The 23,019-nt window shown below is 42.5% G+C and overlaps 3 protein-coding genes across 4 annotated transcripts; 2 read left to right on the forward strand and 1 right to left on the reverse strand.

Annotated features, from left to right (window-relative positions):
- Positions 1-1,744: 1,744 nt before the first annotated feature.
- On the forward strand, positions 1,745-12,709 carry six5 (SIX homeobox 5). Its single transcript, XM_014991037.2, has 3 exons — positions 1,745-2,733; positions 5,871-7,249; positions 8,656-12,709. The coding sequence occupies exons 1-3, from the start codon at positions 2,048-2,050 to the stop codon at positions 9,315-9,317; spliced, it is 2,727 nt and encodes a 908-aa protein (XP_014846523.2). The 5' UTR covers positions 1,745-2,047; the 3' UTR covers positions 9,318-12,709.
- On the forward strand, positions 9,866-16,746 carry six9 (SIX homeobox 9). Of its 2 annotated transcripts, none has more exons than XM_088011963.1 (3): positions 9,866-13,514; positions 14,863-15,026; positions 16,347-16,746. In XM_088011963.1, the coding sequence occupies exons 1-3, from the start codon at positions 12,813-12,815 to the stop codon at positions 16,507-16,509; spliced, it is 1,029 nt and encodes a 342-aa protein (XP_087868089.1). In that variant the 5' UTR covers positions 9,866-12,812; the 3' UTR covers positions 16,510-16,746. The 2 variants fall into 2 exon arrangements, with proteins under 2 accessions (XP_087868089.1, XP_014846526.2); XM_014991040.2 differs by having other exon boundaries at positions 10,960-13,514; positions 14,866-15,026.
- Positions 16,499-22,275, reverse strand: qpctla (glutaminyl-peptide cyclotransferase-like a). The gene is made up of 7 exons (XM_014991038.2): positions 21,293-22,275; positions 20,247-20,393; positions 19,515-19,808; positions 19,038-19,199; positions 17,950-18,049; positions 17,758-17,874; positions 16,499-17,260 (listed from the first exon to the last, which is right to left on the reverse strand). Exons 1-7 carry the CDS (start codon positions 21,509-21,511, stop codon positions 17,115-17,117), a joined length of 1,185 nt encoding a protein of 394 aa, XP_014846524.2. The 5' UTR covers positions 21,512-22,275; the 3' UTR covers positions 16,499-17,114.
- Between the last annotated feature and the right edge of the window lie 744 nt (positions 22,276-23,019).

Consider the following 23,019-nt stretch of genomic DNA (forward strand, 5'->3'; position numbering starts at 1 on the left):
CATTAAGTGTTGAAATTAATTATGATCAGCTTGATTTTAGAGCATCAAAATGAAGGCTGGACTGATACTGATAAGTTGGATTGGTAGATTTAGATATTTAGAGATTTTTAAGGAGGAGAAGATAGCAGAAAATAGACATTTTCCCTTTTGTGGTTAAAATACATGAGCGGATGTTTAAATTTGGTTTGAAAAGTGGTGAAAATGGCCCGATTTTCACATTTCTGACTCCTAAATCGGACACCCTCAGCAATATGGGGCGCTATTTCTCCCCTACGCCTCAAAAGTGCCCCACTGTTATTTACTTCCACATTTGATGCACTGAAATCTCTAAAACTCCCGTGGCTTTGGATTGGGATAAGTATTTAAAACTATTTCTTTATTAATTATTATTATTATTATTATTATTATTATTATTATTATATTGTGAGCCGTGTGTTAAAGGGCAGTGAAAAATATACTTTACTAAACCAAACTGGCTGGGCTGGTGGATGGTGTTAGAATATGAACAATTTCTGTTTCTCTTTGTCCGCAATTTGATGCTTTTATTGATGAAAAAAGAAAACTAAGCTAAATTATAATTTTGTTTACCACAGAAAAGAAAAACATCCTGTTCTCTTTAATCCCTCTGCAATGTCACATAAACATTAAGAACACTGCAGATTAAAGGATGTTGGATTAACAGGAAGAGAAATAAGATAAATCTCCTTAACCTGCATATTTACCTGAATATTTACATTCTTGTACTCAGTAGATGCAGGTCTCCATAGATCATATTACACAGGGATTGTCATTCATCTTTATAGTTTCGGCTTTTATATCTTTTCATCATGTGTTATCGCAACGTAAACAAAAGTAAATCATGAGGAAAGCAATGCATCTCTGAACTGGGTCATGATTTAAATTTTTTTGATGACTCATTCATTTGTCAAAAATAAATAATTCTTATCAACTGCAAAAATCATCTAGATCCATGTAGCTGGCGGAAGCATTTTGGCCTATCGGTATGTGTTTTTGCAGACTGTATTTGCATATAAACCACCTAATGCTCAACAGACCGTTTGATCCAGTGGGAAAAGATAAATCAAAAACAACATAAGGACTAATATAGCGACAGTTCTGGCATCTTCTATGCAGATAAACCTTCATTTAGAAACATGTTTATTCTCACTGTTATCCAGAAAAAGATTATAGCTCTCTTTATCCTTACAACTAGCTAGAAGACACTTGACGTTTTTGGAGCTATTCATAATTTTATCCATCTTTCAATAAAAACCCCGTTCCATCCTAAGAATGGTTGACCCATGAGCATAATGGAACCACCACCATGTTTCACTTTGACCCAAATACACATGTTCACTCGCACCTGGAAGTATAACTCAGGTAGCGCAAACTACAGGCAAACAAACACAGTTATAATGGTGGCGTTAGCGAAAACACCTCTAATAGTAGAGCTAATGGTAAAAAGTAGTGATAATGGTACCTTATATTATTTGTTGCTGATAAGGCAAAAATGATGAGACATTTTTTTTTTTTTGCCTTATCAGCCGACTTTAAGACAAATAAGATCGACAGAAAATGCATCAGCTACATTGTTTACAGGAAACAACAGAGATTATTGCATACTTTCAATAAACATTTACATATTAAAAGTTTACAGTTACCGGGTGCTCAACCCCGCCCTTCCTTCTTTGCCTCGCCAATGCCGCCCTGGGCGACTGCCATCAAAAGTTTTGGAGCGTGTAAAAGCACCGATGTTTTTTTTTTCAGAAATGTTTGGGGCAACAGGGTTACTGGGAGACATACAGTCCCTGTTGGAGTTAATTAAAGCTGCAGCTTGAGATCACATTTAGATGACTTGGATCGTGCCAACAGCAATAGAGAGAGGGGCGTGTCTGCTCCTGGCCTGGAGGCACATTAATCGGTCTGCTGGCGGAGCGGAGGACGGGAAAAACGCAGCGCTGCGGAGGGAGGGACGGAGGGAGAGAGAGAGAGAGAGAGACAGGGGAGGAGGAACTACTAGTGGAAAAAAAAAAAAGTTAAAGTGAAAATGGCTTCCTTGTCTTTAGAGTCTACAGAACAATCTGAGAACAGCCCAGAGGAGCCATCAGCAGCCGAGTCCAAAGAAGACAAAGAAACCGCCCGAGTTTCGGAACATCTGCTCCAAAGTTTCCAGAAGTCGGCTCTGAGTTTCTCCACTGACCAGGTTTCGTGTCTGTGCGAGGCCCTGCTGCAAGCGGGTAATGTGGATCGCCTGTGGAGGTTTCTCTCCACCATACCTCCTTCGTCCGAGCTGCTACGTGGCAACGAGACTTTGCTGAAGGCCCAGGCGCTGGTGGCTTTCCACCGGGAGGAGTTCAAGGAGCTGTACGCCATCCTGGAGAGCTATGACTTCCACCCGTCTAACCATGGGTTCCTGCAGGACCTGTACCTCAAAGCCCGCTACAAGGAGGCGGAGAGGTCCCGGGGCCGTAGCCTGGGCGCCGTGGACAAGTACCGGCTCAGGAAGAAGTTCCCCCTGCCCAAAACCATCTGGGACGGGGAAGAGACCGTGTACTGCTTCAAGGAAAAGTCCCGGAACGCTCTGAAGGAATGCTACAAGAGCAACAGGTATCCCACTCCGGACGAGAAGAAAAACCTGGCCAAAGTCACCGGACTGTCCCTCACACAGGTCAGCAACTGGTTCAAGAACCGCAGGCAGAGGGACAGGACCCCGTCCGGGACACACAGCAAAAGGCAAGAGCAACAAAGCTGCATGCATGTGTACACATTCAATTATATAAGCTGCAACAGTGTCCTTTGTTTGGAAGCAGAGGAAACCCCGAAAAAACACAGCACGCCTTCACTCGAGCGCAAAAATGAGCCAATATGTTAGACGCTGGTTTATGCAATTGATTTGGCTGTAGCTGAGTTTTGGCAGGAGTGAAGTCACACATCTCAAACCTAAAGCATGTTGCTTTGTTATGAAATGTGAGATCCAGATGGGCCCGCGATGGCTCAAGTTTCCTGAAACCCTGCACTGCGCTGCCGCCTTCAGAGCCAGAGAGACAGAGGTTAGTTAGTGGAAACCTTTAACAAGAGAGAGTGGGTGGAAAAAAACCTGCAGGATCAGGTCACACACAGCCTGAGATCTCTCATTTTATACATTGCAGTAGGGATGGATCAGGCCAGACCTTGTGGTGTTCATTGTCAGCAAAAATAATGATATTTATTGATGCTCTCAAAGAACCAGCAGAGGAAAAAAATAGTTTAATTAGGAAAAGTTAAAAAAAAAAATCCAACCATACTGTCATTACAGAGTTTCTTAATCATAGTAAGTCTCAATTTTATTATGATTATCATATTTTGTTTTTACGCTGATCACAATAGTACAATATTTACCCATAGTTGTTGCCTAATGAAGGTTTCTTTCTTTCTTTTTTCTGCATCCAGGCCTGTTTTTAACCAATTTCTACCAGCCTCAAAAATCGCATGTAGCAACACTTTCAAAAAAAAAAAAAAAATTGTAATTCTGGGGTAATTTAAGTCACTCAATTCACATTGAAATACAAAGTTGCAACTTAAAATCACCAACAACAACAACAAAAAACAAAGTATATATAAATATTGCCATGAACCATTCACTGTTCTGGGAATATTCATACTCGTATGGAGGCCTACCAACTGCAGGAGACCAAGAGCTCTTTAATTGAGGTGTAGCGATGCAAAAAAAAAAACTCATAAGAAGATACACAATATTGAATTTACAAGAACGGGAGAGAAGAAGATTTATTTTATATTACTTTCAAGAAAACTTCAAACTGTCTTTTTGTTATTATTTATTTTTTATCTCTTCAGACCGTAGGACAGTGCTTCTGCGGTAGATTTCCCAGTTTCTGTTCATAGAGTGCGCTGTGATTGTTTTGTAGCTCAGCGAACCCTCCTACACCCATCCATCGGTTGCTATAGCGACACCTTCTGCCACCTTCAGCGTCCGACATGAACACGTCGTCCGTGTCTTGTCTGTTTATCATCTGTGCTGGAAACTGTGAAAACGCTGCCCACCATTTAAGAGTGAGTTGAGGCATCTTGTGTTACAACAACCGGGGTGACGCCATGACGACTGCAACTGGCTGCTGCTCACGAGACCGAAGTCGCTTCAACAAGAAATTTTAATATCACGAGATCTCGTTAGACAAGTTCTTATTACACCCCTACTCGTCGTTACCAAAGATAAATGATCAAAATTAAAAGTCCAGGGAGCTGAGAACGCTGCCTAATTGACTCTGGGTTTGGTTGGTGTAATTAAAAAAGTGACTCATCTTCAGATAAATTAAACAGATTTAGTCAGAGGACAATTCAAGAATTGGCCTCAGCTTACTTGGCAAATGATGTCCTGGGTATTTTTACTTTCTCACTGGGAATTCTTGAAACTGCAATTGTAAATGGAAAAACGTTTATTTTTTTGGTGGGGAAGGAGAAGTCAGTAGCATAATAACCGGTCAAACTAACTGAGCACAAACTGTAGCTTTATACTGACTAATCTTAACACACCAACCAAATCAAATATGCGTCAATAAGCTTGACTTATTCAGTTTCTTTCAGGTCCTGTCTAATGAATCCAGTTTTCACTGATTCAGAATTATTTTTCTTGACTCTTTCTCCTCTTTTATAAAAGAAACAATGTTCTTTATGGTATTTGTAGTAGCTTTAAATTGAATAGACAATACAATTACAATATACTCACTTATGCTTGAAAGCCTTTGTCTACAGCTTTCATCTGAGCTCAAAGAAGTGAATCAGAGTACATGACTCTGGTTTTATTTTCAGCCAACTTATTTATGGGATGAAAGTGTGTGTGTGTGTGTGTGTGTGCATGTGTATGTGTGTTCTTGGTTTTTATTTAATGAAGAGTGGCGCTGATTCCTGTCTCTGGCAGAATAATTGGTGCAGCTCGTTTTTTTGTTTTGTTTGTTTTTACAACCACTGCTTCTCCAGACAGGCGTGATCTGTTCGTGAAGAGATAAAACAGAGCACAGAGGGCTTATCTCGCCCCACCTCAGTGGTTGTGGTGGTCAGGCCGAGCGACGTTGCGAATCTGTGTGGTCAAAACTACACAGACGAACCAAAACCAGAACCATAAAGTGGGTTTTAGGGCTCTGGTCCTTCCTGCTTGCACAGAGGAGTGCTGTTATGCATGGTTGATTATTAAGTTGGAGGATCAGCGTGTTGAATAATGGTTAACCGTGCTGCGGTTTTAAAGTAGAGGAGAAACTTTAACAAATTTTCTTTTGCCACTAGAAATATGAGATCTAAATCCAACCAGCACAAAACCTCTCTGATTTACATTAGATTTCAGTTTTGGTACTACGGTATCTGCTTTTAATCAAAACAAGAGAGCAATGATTATCCCTGCACTGCAAAAACACAAAATCCTACCAAGTGTTTTGGTCTGGTTTCTAGTGCAAATATCTTGGTACAATTCAAATAAGATAAAACTAACTTATAAATAACTTTTAGCCAAGAAGTACCTTGTTTTATGTCAATAATTCCATAATGTTGATGAAAAAGTTTCAGTTCCACTGGCAGATTATTTCACGTAGACCAAGATGTTTTTCTCATGTTAAAAAAGTTAAATAATCTGCCAGTGGAACTGAAACTTTTTCATCAATATGATGGAATAATGGATGTAAAACAAGCTCCTACATCTTGCTAAGAAGTTACTTGCAAGTCAGTTTTGTCTTATTGAAATTGTACCAAGACACTCGCTATGATTTAGTGTTTTTGCGACGCATTTAAACTTCATATTTTCTCAAAAGCAGAAATAATTGTGAAAGACACTCATTAAATAACCAGTCATTTTTTTTTATGTTTAACTTCGCCTTTAATTTCAGTGAGTCTGATGGGAACCACAGCACTGAAGACGAGGCGAGCGTCATGGACGAAGCGGCGGACAAACCTGAGGAGCCCGTTGGCTCTGGGGCTTCCATCATCTCCGTCTCGGCTGTTCCCTGCAGCGCCGGGAGCCAGCTCATCCTCAACAGCCCCAGCGGCTTCCTCACGGCGCCGCAGCCTTTGCTGCTGAACGGAAACTCCCTGATCTCCGGCGCCGGGGCCGGCGTCATCATCAACGGCCTGAGTCTGGGTGACTGCCAGACGGTCACGCTGAGTCCTGTCACCACCAGCTCTCCTTTGATCCTGAACGGGGCTCAGGTCATAGCCAAACCCGGGGTCGGCGCAGAGCAGCAGCAGGCGGCGGAGCCCAAGGTGGCGGCAGTTCTGAGCAGCAACATGCAATCTTCCGAGGCCTCAGCCATCGTCTCTCCTCCACTGCAAACCAAAGCAAAGAGCGGCAACAACATGGATTTTCTCGTCCGCTGTGAATCGGAAGGAGGCTGCCAGACGGTATCCCCGTCCTCCTCGTCTTTATCGCCCTCCCCGCCAGCTCTGTCGTCTCCCACCAGTCTTCCATCTCTAGTCTTAACTCAGAACCTGCAACATCAAGAGCCGCTCTCCCTCACAGCGCCTCTGTCTTCTGCAGGCGTAGTTATTTCTAACTCTCTAGGTCAGCAGGGGGCTTCTCCCTCGTCAGTTTCTTCCATCCACTCCACCCCTCATGTCATCTCTTTGCCCCAAGTTGTGCCTTCCATCCACTGTGCACCAGTCTCCCATCTGGTCCAGACGTCTTTAGGATCTCAGTGCCCTCAGCTCGTCCCAGTATCCCCACTTGCCTCGCCAGCTCCACCGTTCCAAAACCCTCAGACTCAAAACCCGGCTGGCAGACCACCGGAGCAGCAGAAGGAGCCCCCAACAACTGTATCTGAATCTGCTGCGACTGTGGTTTCGATCTCAGAGCTCAACAACACTACCCTCCAGCAAATAAACTCCACTCCCAGCAAAATCCAGACTCTGCAGGCTCTCTCCACGTCTTCCCCAACTCCAGTAGTGCCGGTGTCACAAGCCAAAGGCAGCAGCGCCTCTGCACAGTTAGTCTCTCTCTCCATGCCTCAGCTGGTCCCCGTCTCCTCCATCCAGACCTCCTCCAACGTCTCTTTCCCTCAGGTGGTGCCGGCCAGCCCAGCTCTCTCCATCCCCTCGGCCGGATTGCCCTTGCAGATCCTGGCTTCGGCTCCCGGGTCCGGAGGGGCTCCGCAGACCCCGCTCCGGATAAACCCGCTGAGTCCGATTCAGAGAGTGGGGAACCCGAGCAGCGTGGCCCCCACCGTGCAGCTCCTGAACCCTGGGATCATTCAGCTACCTTCGTCTCCAACAGGTAAGCATGTTTCATTGGAAAATGAGATTTATCATTGGTCTTAAGGTGGATTCTTTGATGTGTTTTCATTTAATTTGATGAAGTATTAAATGTAATTTGGAAAAACTTGAGTTAATCTTGAGAGGAAACAAATAGTTTATTATGGATCTGATCTTCATGGAAGAGTGGAAGAAAGCCTCTGCTGAAAGGAAGCAACAGAAAGTCCCATTTAACATCTTGACCTTCGGGGTGTTTTCACACCTGATAGTCTAGAAGATTCTGTTCGATTGGGGACTAAAACTGCAACATTTGTTATATTTTCCACTTGTGTGGTTTGCTTTCACACAGCGGTGAACCAAAACCTTTGAAAACCTGTTCCCACTTCTCGCCTGTGGTGGCACTGCACCAAGAACCACTGAAGGAAATGAAATGAAAACTGAGCATGTTTCTTTTTCACATAACATAAACAGAAATGTAGTAGCGTCAGATCACCAGTTGGTGGCTATAATGCTTCCTTCAGTTGCTTGCCATCACCAACATATCAAAAAAGAAGAGGTAGGGTCAGATTTTAGTGGCTGTAGTATTTCTCTTTTGTCTTTGGCAAAAGACCACAAACTATTCCTCTGACTACTGTTAGACTCACGTGTTTGCTTAGGTTGTATTTACCCAGAATGCCCTCCACCACAATCTGCTTCCTGCTTTTGGAGCGGCCTGCTGGCATTCAGATATGCACTCGAACGGCACCAGAGTTCACTTCAACCAAACCAAGACTGAGGTTTTTAGGTGGACCAGGGCTCGCTTTTTTTGGGTCAGAGTTCTGTTGTGTGTTCACACCTCCCCAAATAAACCAGACTTTCTAGGGGAATGAACTAATGTTGGATTAAAGCGGATTAACAGGGCTGGTGTGAATGCAGCCTTCATTTTGCCACAGTCCATGCAGGGAACTTGGCAAAAATGGGGATGCTTTTTTTTCAGCAGGGACTCAGAAGAAGGTCAAAGTTGATGGGAAGATGGAAGGAACCCTTGGAGGTTCCCAAACATGCAGGCTAGTTCTAGAGGGACATCGGTTATATCAAGAGGTGTTAATGTGATGGAATGGCCTAGTCAAATCCCAGATCTCACTGAAATTGTGAATTTGTGGTTACAGTTGAAAATTGATGAGATGAACCTGAGATAATTTTTTCAATGAAGGATGGGCAGAAATGCCAGCCCCTAAATGTGCAAAATATTGATTAATGAGGGATGAATACAAATAACGCGACTTTTCATGTTTGTAAAAGATAATCAAAATCATCAAGTCAGATGAAATCATGTGTAATTGTTATCCTCCCCCTTAGCCATCTCCAGAAAGCTTGTGGTTGCTCAGTAGGGTAACTAGCACGATGTGCATAAAGTCACTAAATAAGTATCATTGTGTTTTCCTCTAGGGAACCTCGTTCTTGGTGGAAGTCCTTATCTGAGTGTCCAGCAGGGGAAGCTGATTCTGACCATCCCAGCAGGGATCCAGCTCACCAGTTTACCCCTGAAACCAGTCCCCGATACACCTGCCATCTCTGCCAATGGCGTGGCGGGGCTTCTCGGCCCCTCCGCGCCTCCCGCGGCCCACCCGCCTCCGTCCGCCTCCGGCTCGACCGCCGCCGGCCCGGCAGCTTCCCCCTTGAACTTCATCAGCTCCTCCCCTCTGTACTGTGCTCCGGACTCCGCCGTCGCCACCAGCCAGGCGCTCGCCGACCAGCCCGTCACCATGATGACCCAGAGCACGCTCACTCCAGAGAGCATGCTGGCCCTGGGCCCCATGTACAGCGGCGTGGCGCCGAGCCTCCAGCTGTCCCAGCCGGCGTGGAGCCCCGTGTCGCTCTCCACCTCGGCCAGCCTGACTCTGTTTGACATGCGGGGGAAAGGCGAGCTGCCCGTAGACCCCGCCCTGCTCGGCCTGCCCGGCGGGGAGTCGCTCCTTCTGGGGAGCCCCTCGCCGGGGCAGGACGAGGACCCCAGGTCTCCCCTGGGGGACCCAGAGGAGATGGACGCGGACCCCAAGATCCTCACTCAGCTCCAGTCGGTCCCCGTGGATGAAGACCTGGGTTTGTAGCCTCTTAAAACTGCACGCTGGCGATGATCTCTGAAAAACTTTAGTTTCTCCTCATGACCCGACATGTTACCTTCACACTCTTTAAACATATTAATTAGGTATTTAAACGTTTTAAAACCTTCACAGTCCTGATTGGCACTTTTGAGAGAAGTTTTTGCAGTTTTGTTTCACGGTGTTTGGCAGCTCCAGTCAGAACCTTGCATACGCTTTTCATGGAAATCAATATCGTGCTGGTTTTGGGCATTTAAAGATTTATTCGTAGCGCATTAATGTGCATTAATGTTACATAATGCATATTAATCTCATTACCTACTTTGACCTACAAGCGTCAATACAGAAAAGTGAATGGATCCACTTTAAATAAATATAAATATAGAAAATATATTTTTCTTTCTACCAGCATATTTGTTCTAAAAGCTTAAGATGGATATAAAATAATGTTTTTTTTAAACCACAAAATGAATTCTTGATTCCAGACATAAAACCTGATTATCTCCTCTTTTTTTAAAAGGGTTTAGTTTTAGACAAATGTTCTTTTTAATGAGGCTGAAAGTGAGAATTTGTACTTGGAGAGTAAATGATCCTCAGCCCTAAGACGAGCAGTTAACAGCTGGATCTGCAACAAACCCAAACACACGGAAACTGAGGTTAGAAGTACAAAACGGGCCAACGTTTGGCTTCAGGAATGCCCTGACCTCAACTATGCTCAAAATTTGTGGAATATTCAAAAAGACTCGGCCAGATCCAGAGAAAAACCACTTGAATGTGGTTCACCAGGAAGGTTTGTCAAGCATCCACAAATACCTCCTCACCCGGTTTTATTCTCTATTCAAAGCTCTCCTGCAGTCAGAAAAATAATCAATGTGTCAGATACATCTTTAGATTAAAAGAAATTTAGAAAATAAATTTTCTAAAGTCGACATCCATGATGAGTGTATGTAAACACGTGTCTGGAAAGGCTTCATTTTGAGGGAAGATTTTAAAGGGAATTTTCTGCCGTTTTCAGCCACATTTAAAAAAAAAAATCTTACTTGAGAGAGGAGCTAACTTTTTGACATTCTGAGGAAATTCAACAGTACATTTTCCTGGAGGTTTTCCTCGAGGTGCCACCAAAAGAGAGAAGATCTGGTAAAGTGAAAACACTTGTACATTTTGCAGCGAGAGCTTCTGGACTTTGACTCCTCTTACGCTACCAACACTCCAAAATAAAGAGCATAAATTCCTTTATGCTCTTTATTTTGCCTATTAGTTGCAAGGGAAACACAACAGTATTTTACAGATATGAACCAGTTACTGAAGTCTGGCTAACCAGGCAGATGTGTTGCATTTAATGTAAAGGATTTTTTATTTTTTATTTTTTTTGCAGTTTTTGAATTGTGTGATTGAAATTATAATAATAATGAATAATTATAATAATGATACAGGAGTTAAAAGGGTTTTAAGAAAAGGTTATAACTCTATGCAATGCTATATATGTGTAGCTCTATATAGGACACTACGTCGCACAACACTTGGGAGACGAAATGAAGCGTTGACGTGCGTTACACTAAAGCGTTTTGCTCTGATTGTGATGTTTCTCATCAAATGCAGCCAAAGTTTCAGCACAATGATGCTGATAAGTGCCTTATTTTAAACCGATTTTTTTTTTTTTTTTTTTTTTTTTTTATGTTTTGTGTTTGTCCCACCGTTTTGTATGACTTATATGTTGTTGACCTGATTTTTGGACTTTAAAGAACGCCCACATTTCTACGTCAGTTTGACCCTCTGTGAATTGCTGTGATACTTTATTTGCATGGTCGTTGCTCCATCTCATCTTTTTTTTTTTTTTAAGTCGTATATTTTGCACATTTCATTCGCATTATGTTTACGTTAACGCTCCCGTTGTGTCGCGATCGCGGTGGGACTCGTTTGTTCGGGATGCTCCAGGTCCTTTGGATTTAAACGCTAAACCCAAACAGGCCGTCTGGCTGCGGGCCGCAGCGCAGGCAGCCCTCAAGCTTTTTGTTCATTTATGGTACATAAATGTACACTGGATGTCAGAAGTGGACACACCCCTGTTAAAACGCCAGGTTTTCGTGAGTTAAAGCTGCAGAATGTAACTTTTTATTTAAAAAAAATGTTGTTTTTTTTCTTTTTAGGATATTGGTTAAAACTGTCACTATCTCAACAGATGATGAGACAGAAATTCCTTGGAAAAAAATCAAGCTACTCCACCTCGTCCCATTGGTGAAACGTTTAGGATTTAGTTTCCAAACTTCAGTTTTCCTCTCATGAGGTAATTCTTGCACGTTCTCTGTTGCTGAAAAATAAAAATCCATCTTCAGATTTCCAGCAGACATTTGAAGGTTTTGGATTGAAACTGAGTGATATTCACACCGTTACAAACTGGGAAACCAAACCCAGATCAACATATCACTGTGGTTTTTTCAATATTTTCTCATTTTGTTTCTTTCTTTGGTGATTGATGGTGCTTTTGTCTGATTTTATCAGCTCATAACATACAATCACAAGGCCTTTGACGATTTTAAGGCCTTCCTTAAAATGTTTTCTCTGGAAGAATTTAACTTGGCTCATCAAACCTACAACCTTAATCATTTGATCCATCTGCAAACTGAGGCTTTAACTGAGGGATTAAAGTGAGCAGACGTGAGGAATATTTACTAAAAAGATGTCTGAACCTCATTCAGGACAATCAAATTATTATATTAGCTTATGGATGTGCCACTAAATTTGTCTAATTTTCTCCTAACAAACTTGTTTTTTTGTTGTTTTTTTTTAGCTGAATTGTAAGGCAGCTCATAAAGAAGTGGACGTTGTTTATTATGCCAATTATTTCTTTCTCCAGCTCTTTAACAGGGGGGTTCGCTTTTGAAATCCAGTGTCGACTTCAGTATTGCCTCCAGTTACAGCAATGACCTGCGTTTGTGACTTTTATATTTTCCTCTGATTGGTATGTTTTGTACATTTAACCTATTTAATTGCATGTGCCAGTCGGTTCCTAGCTTAAAGTTAAGACTCGTGAAAACGGTGCATATAATCTCGGGTGACTTTGCGTCAGCTCCGGGGTTTTTAAACTCTAGTTTATCCCTCTGTTGAACTTTAGACGACGGAAACGGGCCTGTTTTTATTTTAAATATACCAAAGCATGCTTGTTTTTCTTTTGTTTGTAGCCTTGAGTTTTTTATTGTTACCAGTCACTTAACCTACACAACTCTTGATTTAACCAAAGATTGTGTGTTGGTCTTTTTTATGTTTTTTTTTTTTTTAAAAGGGAGATGTCTGTCTTTAAATGTTCTTCCTGGTTTTTTTTGTTTGTTTTTTTTACTCAAATACATTCTATTTTTTATATTACGTGATACTGTAATAAACTACATTTATTAAAAAAGAAAAAAGTTTGTCTCCTATTTACTACCCTTTGTTGGAGCTGTAGGGTACAACCAACTCTCATTTGTTCAGGGATTTTTGCCTAAAATTTGTCAACAAAATTTTATTCAAATGCGTTTCTGGGAAAGCTTTGGGCTTGTTCTCCGGTTAATTCAGAGCTTTCAAAGGTGCGCCGGCGGCTCGTGTTTGCACAAGAGAAGAAGGGGGTGGAGGGGGGGGGATCTCTGGTGTGTTATTATAAACCCTGATGGGCTCAGGTTACCTGTGCGAGGGTATGATGATGCTCAATCCCAACACTCATGCTGGTTGGTTTGGTTTTGGTTCATCCATAATGATCCACGGAGGCTGCAGCGCTCAGAGCAGCTAAGCTGTAGAGAAGCTGTTTTCTTTTTTTGTTTGTTTGTTTTTACCACGATGATCTTCACAACAGAGCAGGTCATCTGCGTGTGTGAGGTCCTGCTGCAGGGCGGTCACATGGATCGTCTCGCCAGCTTCCTCCGCACTCTTCCTCCCTCCTCCTCCTCCTCCTCCTCTTCTTCGTGCCTCTGGGAGCTGGAGAGCGTGCTGAAGGCCCAGGCAGCCGTGGCCTTTCACCAGGGCCGCTTCTCGGACCTCTACGCCCAGCTGGAGAGCTTCCCATTCTCCCCGCGCAGCCACCCGTTCCTGCAGCAGCTGTGGCTGCGGGCCCGCTACGCCGAGGCGGAGAGGCAGCGGGGCCGGCCCCTGGGGGCCGTGGGGAAGTACCGCGTCAGGAGGAAGTTTCCTTTGCCCCACACCATCTGGGACGGCGAGGAGACCAGCTACTGCTTCAAGGTGGGAAGAAATCTTAAAGAAAAATGCTCTTTAGTTTACTCAAACACCCTCTGATGGTGACCGGGACGCTTTAATTACTTTCAGGACCTTCTCCTTAGTGCCTCGCAAAATTATTCAAAAGTTGGAACCAGAGACTCTGTAATTCTTTTGTGCCCAACACAAAGTGGTGCATAATTGCTACTTTCCTTCACTTTTTTCTTTTTGCAAACAAAAAAACTGAAAAGTGTGGCATGCTCTTGTGTTCAGGTGTCAATGCTTGGAATTTTCAAGATTCAACAATCCTTGAATTAATAAGTTGCAGCAACACTTAAGTTTTTAAGTATTTTTGAATTGAAAACTTTTGCCTTGTGCATGTAAAGTCTTCACCTGCAGGGTTCAGATGTGTCTCTGCTTCATCACACCTGATCAGGTCATTGGGAATCTGGAGAATTTGACTGCATACTGAGGAAGTAATGCGGTAATTTGGTTCAGGTGTGTTAGGGACACATCAAAAACTTAGAGGAAAGTGACCCTGGCCAAAAGACATTTATGCTGCTTTTCATTGCAAAAATAACTCGGTCAGATCAGAGAGGGCTATTGTGAAAGTGTTTCCACAGATGTTTAATCAAATTTAGGTCATTTGTTTTGATTTAAAGCATCTCGTTGAAGCCACAGGCTGGCATGCTTTGGATCTTCCTACTTCCTGCTCGGAGGAGGAAGGAAGCGAAGCTCCGATCTGTTCTTTAGTAAACAACCTTCAAATGAATTTTGTCTGCTTTTTCTTACTCTTGCATCGAAATCAGATTGTGTGACTCTCTGCAGCTTCTCTTGAGATTTTGTTTAGCCTAATCACTCAGCTTCATGATGCCGCTTCCTCTAACAAATTGTGGCCTTCACAGAACGACTAGCTTTATGCTGAGATTAAATTAGACCCAGCAGGTGGACAGTTTCTAAAAATAAAAACAAAAAAAACTGGTTCACATTAAACCATTCTTCAGTTTTCTTTCCACGTAGTCATGCCCTACTCTGTGTTGGTCTAAAACTTAAAATCCCTCCAGAAAACACATTCAGGTTTGTGGTTATGACGAAATGGGAAGGTTTTTGGGGATCTGAATGCTTTTCAAAGGCGCTGCATATCAAATTATCTTAAGGATATTGCTTCAAATGGAATTGATATATTTCTTTTAATTACACCTGGGTGGAGGTGAAAAAATAAAGAATGACACATTCTTTATTCCTTAAAGAATGTGTCATTTAATTCTTTTTTTTTTTTTCTGATGACCCATAAAACGTTGACTTGCCGCCGACGGTCCTGAGAGCTCCAACGTGTTTCTGATGTTCAGAACAATAAACGAGCTGATCTGTAAAGCAGGAGAAATCGCGGAGCGTGCTCAGGGAGTGGTACCACAGGAAGCCGTACCCGTCCACCCAGGAGAAACGGGAGCTGGCCGCCGCCACCGGCCTCACATCCACCCAGGTCAGCAACTGGTTCAAGAACCGCCGACAGAGAGCGCGAGCCACGGACGTTAGCAGGTCAGCGACGCCACAGAGGAAGGTTAAACTCTGTTGAGTTTTGATGACTTAAAGCATCTGGAGTAAAATAGTTTTTATAAATTGTATTGGAAGTTTATTCTGTCTCGAAAGAAAATTGATTGTCTCCTAAAATATCCAAGTTATGGGATTGAAACCTACAATTATAGATTTGTAGCTTAAAAAAACCCTTTTCCATCTTATAATTATGACTTTTAAACAGATAATTATCACCTTTTAGCTCTTGCCTATTTGTATTTAATTACGGACTTCATATCATTCATATCTTACAGCTTCGCATCTCCAAATTACTATGCTACAACCCAAGGTTGTGAGTTTATATCCCATAATTTATTGCTTCATAATTATCACTTCAAGTGTCCAAGTTATGATTTAAACTCATCACACTGTAATATTTGTAATTTATATCAAAATCATATCTTACACCTCATAATTATAACTTTGCATCTTCATATCCTGACTTTAAAACAGTTTGTACTTGGTCATAATTATGATTTTAAATCATAATTATAAAATCATAGTTATCACTCAAATTATAGATTTTTGTCACGTTATGACTTAAAATATTTTCTAACCAAAGACTTTGCTTGAAAGTGGAAACGTTGAAAGTTTTGCTGTAATATTATGATTATAACTTTGTATTTTACAACTACAGATTTAACTATGACTTTAAAATTAAGAGAAAACATTGTTTTACATATCTAAATATACATTTTGATAATAAAACACTGTATCTCATAACTTTCTCAAAATTAGGAATTGATATCTCTTATGACTTTGTCTCTATTATAAGAAATATTGTATCTCTCAACTATTACTGTTTCTTTACTCTTTGAATCACAACTATGACTTTACATCTTTTCATTATAATTTGTGAATTATAACTACATCTAACTATACATGTCTTCAAATTATGACTACAATCCTAAGTATAAATCTTAAAAATATTTCATAATGTCATTATTCCTTCATAATTATGACATGAAAACGATCCTAATTTTACATCTGAGGATTTTATGTAGTAGATGTGATTTTGTATGTGTTTTTACTACGACTAAATCTTATTCTGCTCCTTTTTGACGTTCTTGGATGTATTTAATCTTAATAAACTCTTGCCATATTCAGATCCTGTTGGGGAAACGCGATCATTTCCTGAAGCTAAACAACCACAACTTCTAGTTCTGTGCTTTTTAAAACCGTATAAAAACTAGCAGCAGCGCCCTCACGTGGTCAAACCGGGTCATTAAAAGATTAATTTGGCTCCGTAAGCGCGTCTCTAATGCCGTTTAACTTCTGCCTCAGTTTTCAGATGGCCCTCGTTGGCGGACACTCAGGTGAAGTCTACCTGTCCTCTGAGAATGAAGCTTCTCCCCCAGGCAGCCCACAACCCCGGAGACGCCGCCCGACACCTCCACCCCTATGGCACCCTCCTCTTCCTCTTCATCACACGCATCAAGACTGCTAGAACTTTATTGACCAGCAAAACAAGAAACAGCCACGGTAGCTAAACCCCGACACAAGACAGACATTTAAAAATCAGCAGAATTAATTCACAGGTGTTTCGACACAACATAATTCATATCAAACCAGATGTTGAGTTCAATTCAAGGACAATGCTGGTAAACTGATCTGTATGAGCAAAGTGTAACTGTTTGACCTTCAGAGTTTAAAAAGAAATAAATAAAAGCGATTTGAACTTCCAGAGTCTAACCTTGAGTGAGAGTACGAGGCTGGACTTTTACAGTAAAGATTATGATGAAGTTAAAAGCAGCAGACCTTCAGTGATCAGGAGAAGTACGAGCTTCACAGACAGAGTTCAGCTCGATTCAATCCAAGTCCGTCTTTAAGAAGATAAAGTGCTTCTTCTTCATATCAACGGGGCTAAATTCTTGTTAAGGCTGCTCAGGTTTTTCTACATGTTTTCCCATTTGCTTCACAGGACATTTAGACACGAGGTCCAACTCGTCAGGCTCTAGTCTCTGACTCATCCAGAGGCTGGCTTTGTTCACCGACTCTCTCTCTCCTTAGTCTTACTCAGATCTCCGTCAGAGGTATTTGGCATTTTTTGGTTCAGAGGCCCAGGTACTCGGCCAGGAACACGGCCATGATCTTCGTGAGGTTCTCCACGGTCGGGCGATGCATGTTCTCCTCCGTGTCGTCCAGTGTGTGCCAGAACTGAGGGAAGGGAGTGGCGATGATGTGCAACACGGGGACACCTGCAAGGAAAGAAGGGAAGATGAAATGAAAAGTTTTTAAAACTGCAACAAGAACAAAAAAAAAATGGCTCGAACACAGCGGTGAGCTGCAGTGCGTCGTCGTATTGTCTTTTCATTGACCTCATTGTTGCATTGAGAATCTGACCAACAACAAGCCTGCAGTGCTAAAATTACAAATGTTATCGATTTGTAACTTGACACAATCTCACTGGTATGCTAGAAGTGCAGCAATGTTTTGGGTTTTACCAGATTCTCACTCCTCCTCACAACTTTGGCTCATCACATAAAATCTCAAACACTTCAATGTTTGTGGCAACAAGAGTCGAGTTTTAAGATAATATTGACGTGTGCTCTGATAAAACCGCCGTTACATTCTAGATTTACTCATTTTTTTTAAATAAAAAGGATTTGATCTTTAAGGAGAGTAAAACTACTAAACTATCACCATCAAGTGACTTCTGTCTGTACAAATTGTGTCTTTTTTTTCTGTGACTTACCTTTGTGAAGGAAGGGGATGTGGTCATCTTGAACGGGTCCGAGGTAAACGTCTTTCCTAAAATACGTCTGCTCCGAGGGGTGAGACATGAGGAGGCCCTGCCGATGGAGCCTCTTCTCTAAGGGGAAGAGCACGGTTCAGATCCACACATCGCGATTTCAGGGCTCAGAGTGGAGGCGCACGCTGCACCCACCTGCAGAAACCAGTCTGTCAAACCAGCGTGCCGTGTTGTCGAAATGATTCGCAATCAGCGGATCGGGACCACCGAGCAGGTCCAACAGCACAAAAAGGTCCTGAGGATGCAACCACACGAAAATTAGCACATAGTGAGGATCCTGGCAGTCTCAGTCTGTTCAAATTGGTTTACTTTTTCTTAAGGTGCCCGTCTGGAGACTTTTCAACATAATATAATTGCTTGCTTTAAGTCAATGTTTCCTTAATATTGATGAAAAAGTTAATATTGCATTGGCAATTTATTTTATTTATAACAAGACATTTTTCCCATGTTACAAGTTAAATAATTTGCTAATGTGCAACTAACACAAAGATTTGTAAGATTGTGTGTTTTTTGCAGTGTTGCCTTCCTGTACAGCTTGGAAAAAAAATTCTCGCTTCATAGCACAGTCTGGGCTTTCTTCTTCCCTCAGATTATTTCCAGTAGATTTTTATTTTTATTTTGCCACAGACGGAGAAGTCGTGAGCGACATCGTCGATTTCCTGCCTGGTTTTAGATTTGTAGTCCTGTCGTTTTACAAACGGCAACGGAGGACTGGAAGCGAAGCCGTTCCGTCTGCGTCGGTCACTTTCCAAATATTGAATAAACGTTAACAGCCGCCTCGTTTGGATCGGCTGGGATCTGAACTGGGAACCCACAGGTTAGACAGAACACACCTCAGCTGCAAGACGATGATTTAACCATCCAAATGTTGTAAGCACTTCCTTACAATGCACCGTGGTTACTAAAAGGAAAGCATAGTGTATCCGGAAAGTATTCGCAGCGTTTCAATGTTTCCAGATTTTGCTACGTTATAGGAGAAAGGGGAATAATTTAGTTTTCAAAGCCTGCAGGTGTTACAGAGTGCAGATGGTGCTAAAGCTCAGCCAGTAAGCTAGTTACTAAGTAGGGCAATGTTTGTAATTTCTCCCTTTTTGAGGATATGAAGATCCAGGATGTTAATTGTACATGTCAACCTTTTTAAAATTTTATAAATGTGGTTTTATAAATGTACGCCGTCTGGATGAGAGTATGACCCTAGCTGACTCGTGTCGCTGCTTCCTCACCACGGCCTGCAGCGCGGTGGCGTGAGGCGAGGCTGCAGGGTGGGGCGTGTTGCCCAGGAGCTCTGCCAGGTGACGGGAGCCGTACAGCGAGTCCGTGGCCGTCCACTCCTCGAACGACTCCTCGCCGTCGAAAAACACGAGCTGCAGGGTGACCGGGAGTTTCTAGGGCAGGAGGAAAAGTTAGTGATTTCATGAAGAGATGATTTTTCTAAAACAGCAGCTGGAGTCATCGTTTCCCTCCTGAAGCAACAATGTACGGTAAATTACAGCCTCTGGGGAGAGGACGGGGACTGCAGCCATGGAGACAGAGCGCTAAAAACAGAGCGTAACGGGAATGAAATGGGAGAAGACTTTAGTCAGCGTCTTTAAACTTCAACATGAAAAAAAAAAAGGAATGACGAAAATAGTAACATGATGCCCCAGCTGCTTTCTGAATCTAAGCATCTCACTCCTGTAGCAAAAAAAACAACAAAACACCTGCTGTTTGAATGATCTGAGCTGTGCGTCCAGAGAAGTGGCCAGCTCCAAGATCATGGCACAGGGCACAGCAGAGTCGCTGGCCCCCAAGAAGACCCTCTCCGGGGCCCGCGGGTCTGGAGGCAGGGCCTTGGAGTCGTAGTGGCAGGCCAGCAGGAGCCTGCGTGGTGCCGCGGGGTCCAGGACAGCAACAACGTTGGTGAAGGTGACCTGACCGCGAGGGGTCGGAGACTGGAAGGAGTCCAGATCCACGGACCAACCGGCCGACAGCGAGGACAGGGTGGAGGCGATGTGCTGAGGCAGAGCAGAGGGAGTCAAAGACGAGCAGCGTCTGAAAGCGCAGCCAAGTGTGATCTTTAAATATTCTCCGATCCGATATCAATATCTGTATCGGTCCAGATATTGAAATAAATTCTAGATGGGTTATCAGTAACAATGTACCCAATCCACGAGCTGTTCTACTCCTAATTGCACCGACTGAACAAACTAAAGTTGATTTTTTTCATGTTTGACCAAACATGTGGAGCTATTGGTGTGTTTAAGTGTGCCGTAGTGGTATAGTAGTTATGAAATAAATTAGTAATCTAGTACATTTATGTCTGTGTTTAAAAGACAAAACGATTTAAGTCGATTCAGCGTCGTTTCTCTGTATCGGATCGGTATGGGCTGATGCGAAACCACTTTCCCTTCGGATATTGGTGTCCGGAGGGAATGTGGATCGGTTTCACACACCTGCTGCACAGCCAGGCTGCCTCGAGTCCCCGGGAGCCTCTCTATCAGGATCGGCCGCAGGTGAGTCTCCCACAAGCGAGCGCCATCGACCAGAGAGGCCAGGCGGCGGATCTGAGCCACAGAGACTTTACTGGGTTTGTGGGACAACTGTTAGAGAGGAGACGAAATAAAAACAAGAATAAGATCACAGAAATGGAGTAAGATGTTTGTGAACGCTCAGATTCTTTAACCAGTATTTTATTTTTGCAGTTGTTCTGCTGCTCCATACTGAAACTTTTCCCATCTGTTTGTTTTTGTTGACCCTCATCATCATTTTATGCATCCATAATTGCTATATTTATTACTTTTAGTATCATAATTTTATATGAACTAACACATGACCTTAAAGGGGCAGTATTATGTATTTTCCAGGCACTTTCATAACACAATCAAGTAACTTCAACTGTCAGATGTTAAAAAAATGCTGCATATATCAAACATGACTAAAAAGAAATCGGGCCTCTGTCTCTTTAAGAAGATCCAGCTCTTTCTGACACTCTGCCTCCTACATGTCATCACAGCAATGCTCCTCCATGAAGCGTTAACATAGTTTGTAGGAGCATTGCATGGAGAGGTAGCTGGTACGATGAGCTCAGTTCCACTAGGTGTTTGCTAATTGCTGCTGGCTAGTCTGGAGGAGCTGATTGAGGGAGATGTGTGGGGGGTGGTGCTCTGTGGGAGCTGGGAAATATAACAAGTAAAGTCGATTTTTCATAACACTCCCCTTTGACTGAAAACATTGCTATAAAGCATGTTACATCTTGTCAGTAGAGAAGGAAGACATTTAAAGCCGTTACTCAATGGCTTTGAAGTAAAAGTGATGATGAAATATCATCCAGATTATTGCAGAAATTAAATTAAGGTACACCTACACAGATCTGACTACAACTATAAACAGATAAAAATGTACAGTAGTTTCCCGTGTTTAAACAACTATCACGGGTAACCCAGGCAAATATAATAAAGTAAAGTTCAGGTTTGCAGCTCCAACTGTGGACATATCTCACCCTGTCCTTAACCAGATCCACGGCTGGCAGGCGGCTCCCGTGTCCGCCGGAGGTGTCGTTGGACAGGTAGACACTCAGCACCACCGCCAGCGCCAGGACGCTGAGCAGACCCAGCAGCAGGACCCGGGCTCTGGGGATCCGCACCCGGTCGCAGCCAGGGAGAGAGCCGCCGTTGCTCTGCTGCGGAGGCTTGTTGTACCTGCGGCTGGAGCGGGACATGGCCGCGGTGGGAAGCGTCCTCCTCCTCCAGCGGCCGCGTTGAAGTTACGGCTACGTGTCCAAAGCGACGGGCGAGAGCGGCGCAGGAGGGAGATTCACACAGGAAGCGATGATGACATCTGCAGCTGCTCGCCTCAACATATCGATCCGGGATCAGCTGCTACAGCTTTGTTTGCTCTCCTCGATGGCGAGTGCTCTGGAGCCATGGCTGGCTCTAGATCTGCTTAGTTCATTTATAATAATTATAAGTTACACCTACAGCTGCAGGAGCTCTGCAGATGTTCCTCGTCGCTTCCTGAAAATTCAAACACTAGTAGTTACTGACAAAGAAGAGAAACGTCATATTTTAAGCATACGCATCAAAACTACGCATAAGCCACAAAAACAACTAATTTAAAGCACTCCCATCACTGAGCTGGAGTCCAAACAAGTGATACTTCTTCTTTTAGGCCTTTTGGAAAGTGAGGGCACATGAGAGGAGCGCCATCTAGTGTACATTGTTGGCTAAATGTTTTCTTTTTCGCATGGAGAGATGGCGTTGGGTAAACAACTTTGAGCTGCATTACCGCCACCCAGTGGAAAGAGGTGTAGCTCAGGACAGGAGATAAATAAATAAATAAATAAATAAATAAATAAATAAATAAATAAATAAATAAATAAATAAATAAATAAATAAATAAATACATACATACATACATACATACATACATACATACATACATACATACATACATACATACATACATACAACTGATGGACTTCTCGACTACCTGTTTAATGATTCATGAATAAATTTTTAAATCATTTTTTGGGTACCATTTCACAGCACATATTCCCTCAAAGCAATTTGTAAGAAAAGCATTTCTAATTCATATTCAGACATTGACCCACGATTGACCTGAAGGAACCTGCAGCAGAACCCACAGAGCTGCCATCTGTTACGACTGATTGGGGGATGGAAGACAGAGGAGACACATAACACAAAACCAGTGCTACAGGATTACCTGTTATGGTAACGAAAAACTAAACTGTGTTACAAAATGGAATAGAAGTATTCCATTTTGGAATACTTCTATTCCAAAATAGAAGTATTCTATTTTGGAATAGAATACTTCCAATAATCTATTGGAAGTATTCCAATAGAATATCGGAATACTTCCAATATTCTATTGGAATATTGGAAGTATATTCCAATATATTGGAATTAGCATTAGTGGATATGTAAGAGGATATGTAGCCATTCGTATAGAATTGTAAGACAATTCAATTAATAATTAACAGAAGGTGGTTTTTCACCTGAATAACTGCATTTCAGTCCTATATAATTGCGCTGTAAATAATTGCATTGACTATATATTACTTTAAAAATGGATATTAACTGAATTGACTTGTCACTTCTAGTTCCTAGGAACCTCTCTGCACACCCCACGCATCGTGGACACAGTTTAAACTTTTACCCTCTGGTCGAATAATGTACAGGGTGGGTCATAAGTTTCCATACATAGAAA

Source organism: Poecilia mexicana, unplaced genomic scaffold (assembly GCF_051168715.1).
Source record: "Poecilia mexicana isolate PSO_F unplaced genomic scaffold, ASM5116871v1 scaffold_13, whole genome shotgun sequence".
Classification (NCBI taxonomy): domain Eukaryota; kingdom Metazoa; phylum Chordata; class Actinopteri; order Cyprinodontiformes; family Poeciliidae; genus Poecilia; species Poecilia mexicana.

Coding starts and splice junctions, on each gene's coding strand:
- six5 (XM_014991037.2), top strand. CDS start 2,048: ATGGCTTCCTTGTCTTTAGAGTCTACAGAACAATCTGAGAACAGCCCA. Junction 2,734..5,870: donor TCCGGGACACACAGCAAAAG/GCAAGAGCAACA, acceptor CTTTAATTTCAG/TGAGTCTGATGGGAACCACA. Junction 7,250..8,655: donor GCTACCTTCGTCTCCAACAG/GTAAGCATGTTT, acceptor GTTTTCCTCTAG/GGAACCTCGTTCTTGGTGGA.
- six9 (XM_088011963.1), top strand. CDS start 12,813: ATGCGTTTCTGGGAAAGCTTTGGGCTTGTTCTCCGGTTAATTCAGAGC. Junction 13,515..14,862: donor AGACCAGCTACTGCTTCAAG/GTGGGAAGAAAT, acceptor TGATCTGTAAAG/CAGGAGAAATCGCGGAGCGT. Junction 15,027..16,346: donor CGAGCCACGGACGTTAGCAG/GTCAGCGACGCC, acceptor CTTCTGCCTCAG/TTTTCAGATGGCCCTCGTTG.
- qpctla (XM_014991038.2), bottom strand. CDS start 21,511: ATGTCCCGCTCCAGCCGCAGGTACAACAAGCCTCCGCAGCAGAGCAAC. Junction 19,200..19,514: donor TCAGATCATTCAAACAGCAG/GTGTTTTGTTGT, acceptor CTCCTGCCCTAG/AAACTCCCGGTCACCCTGCA. Junction 17,261..17,757: donor CATCCCCTTCCTTCACAAAG/GTAAGTCACAGA, acceptor CTTTCCTTGCAG/GTGTCCCCGTGTTGCACATC.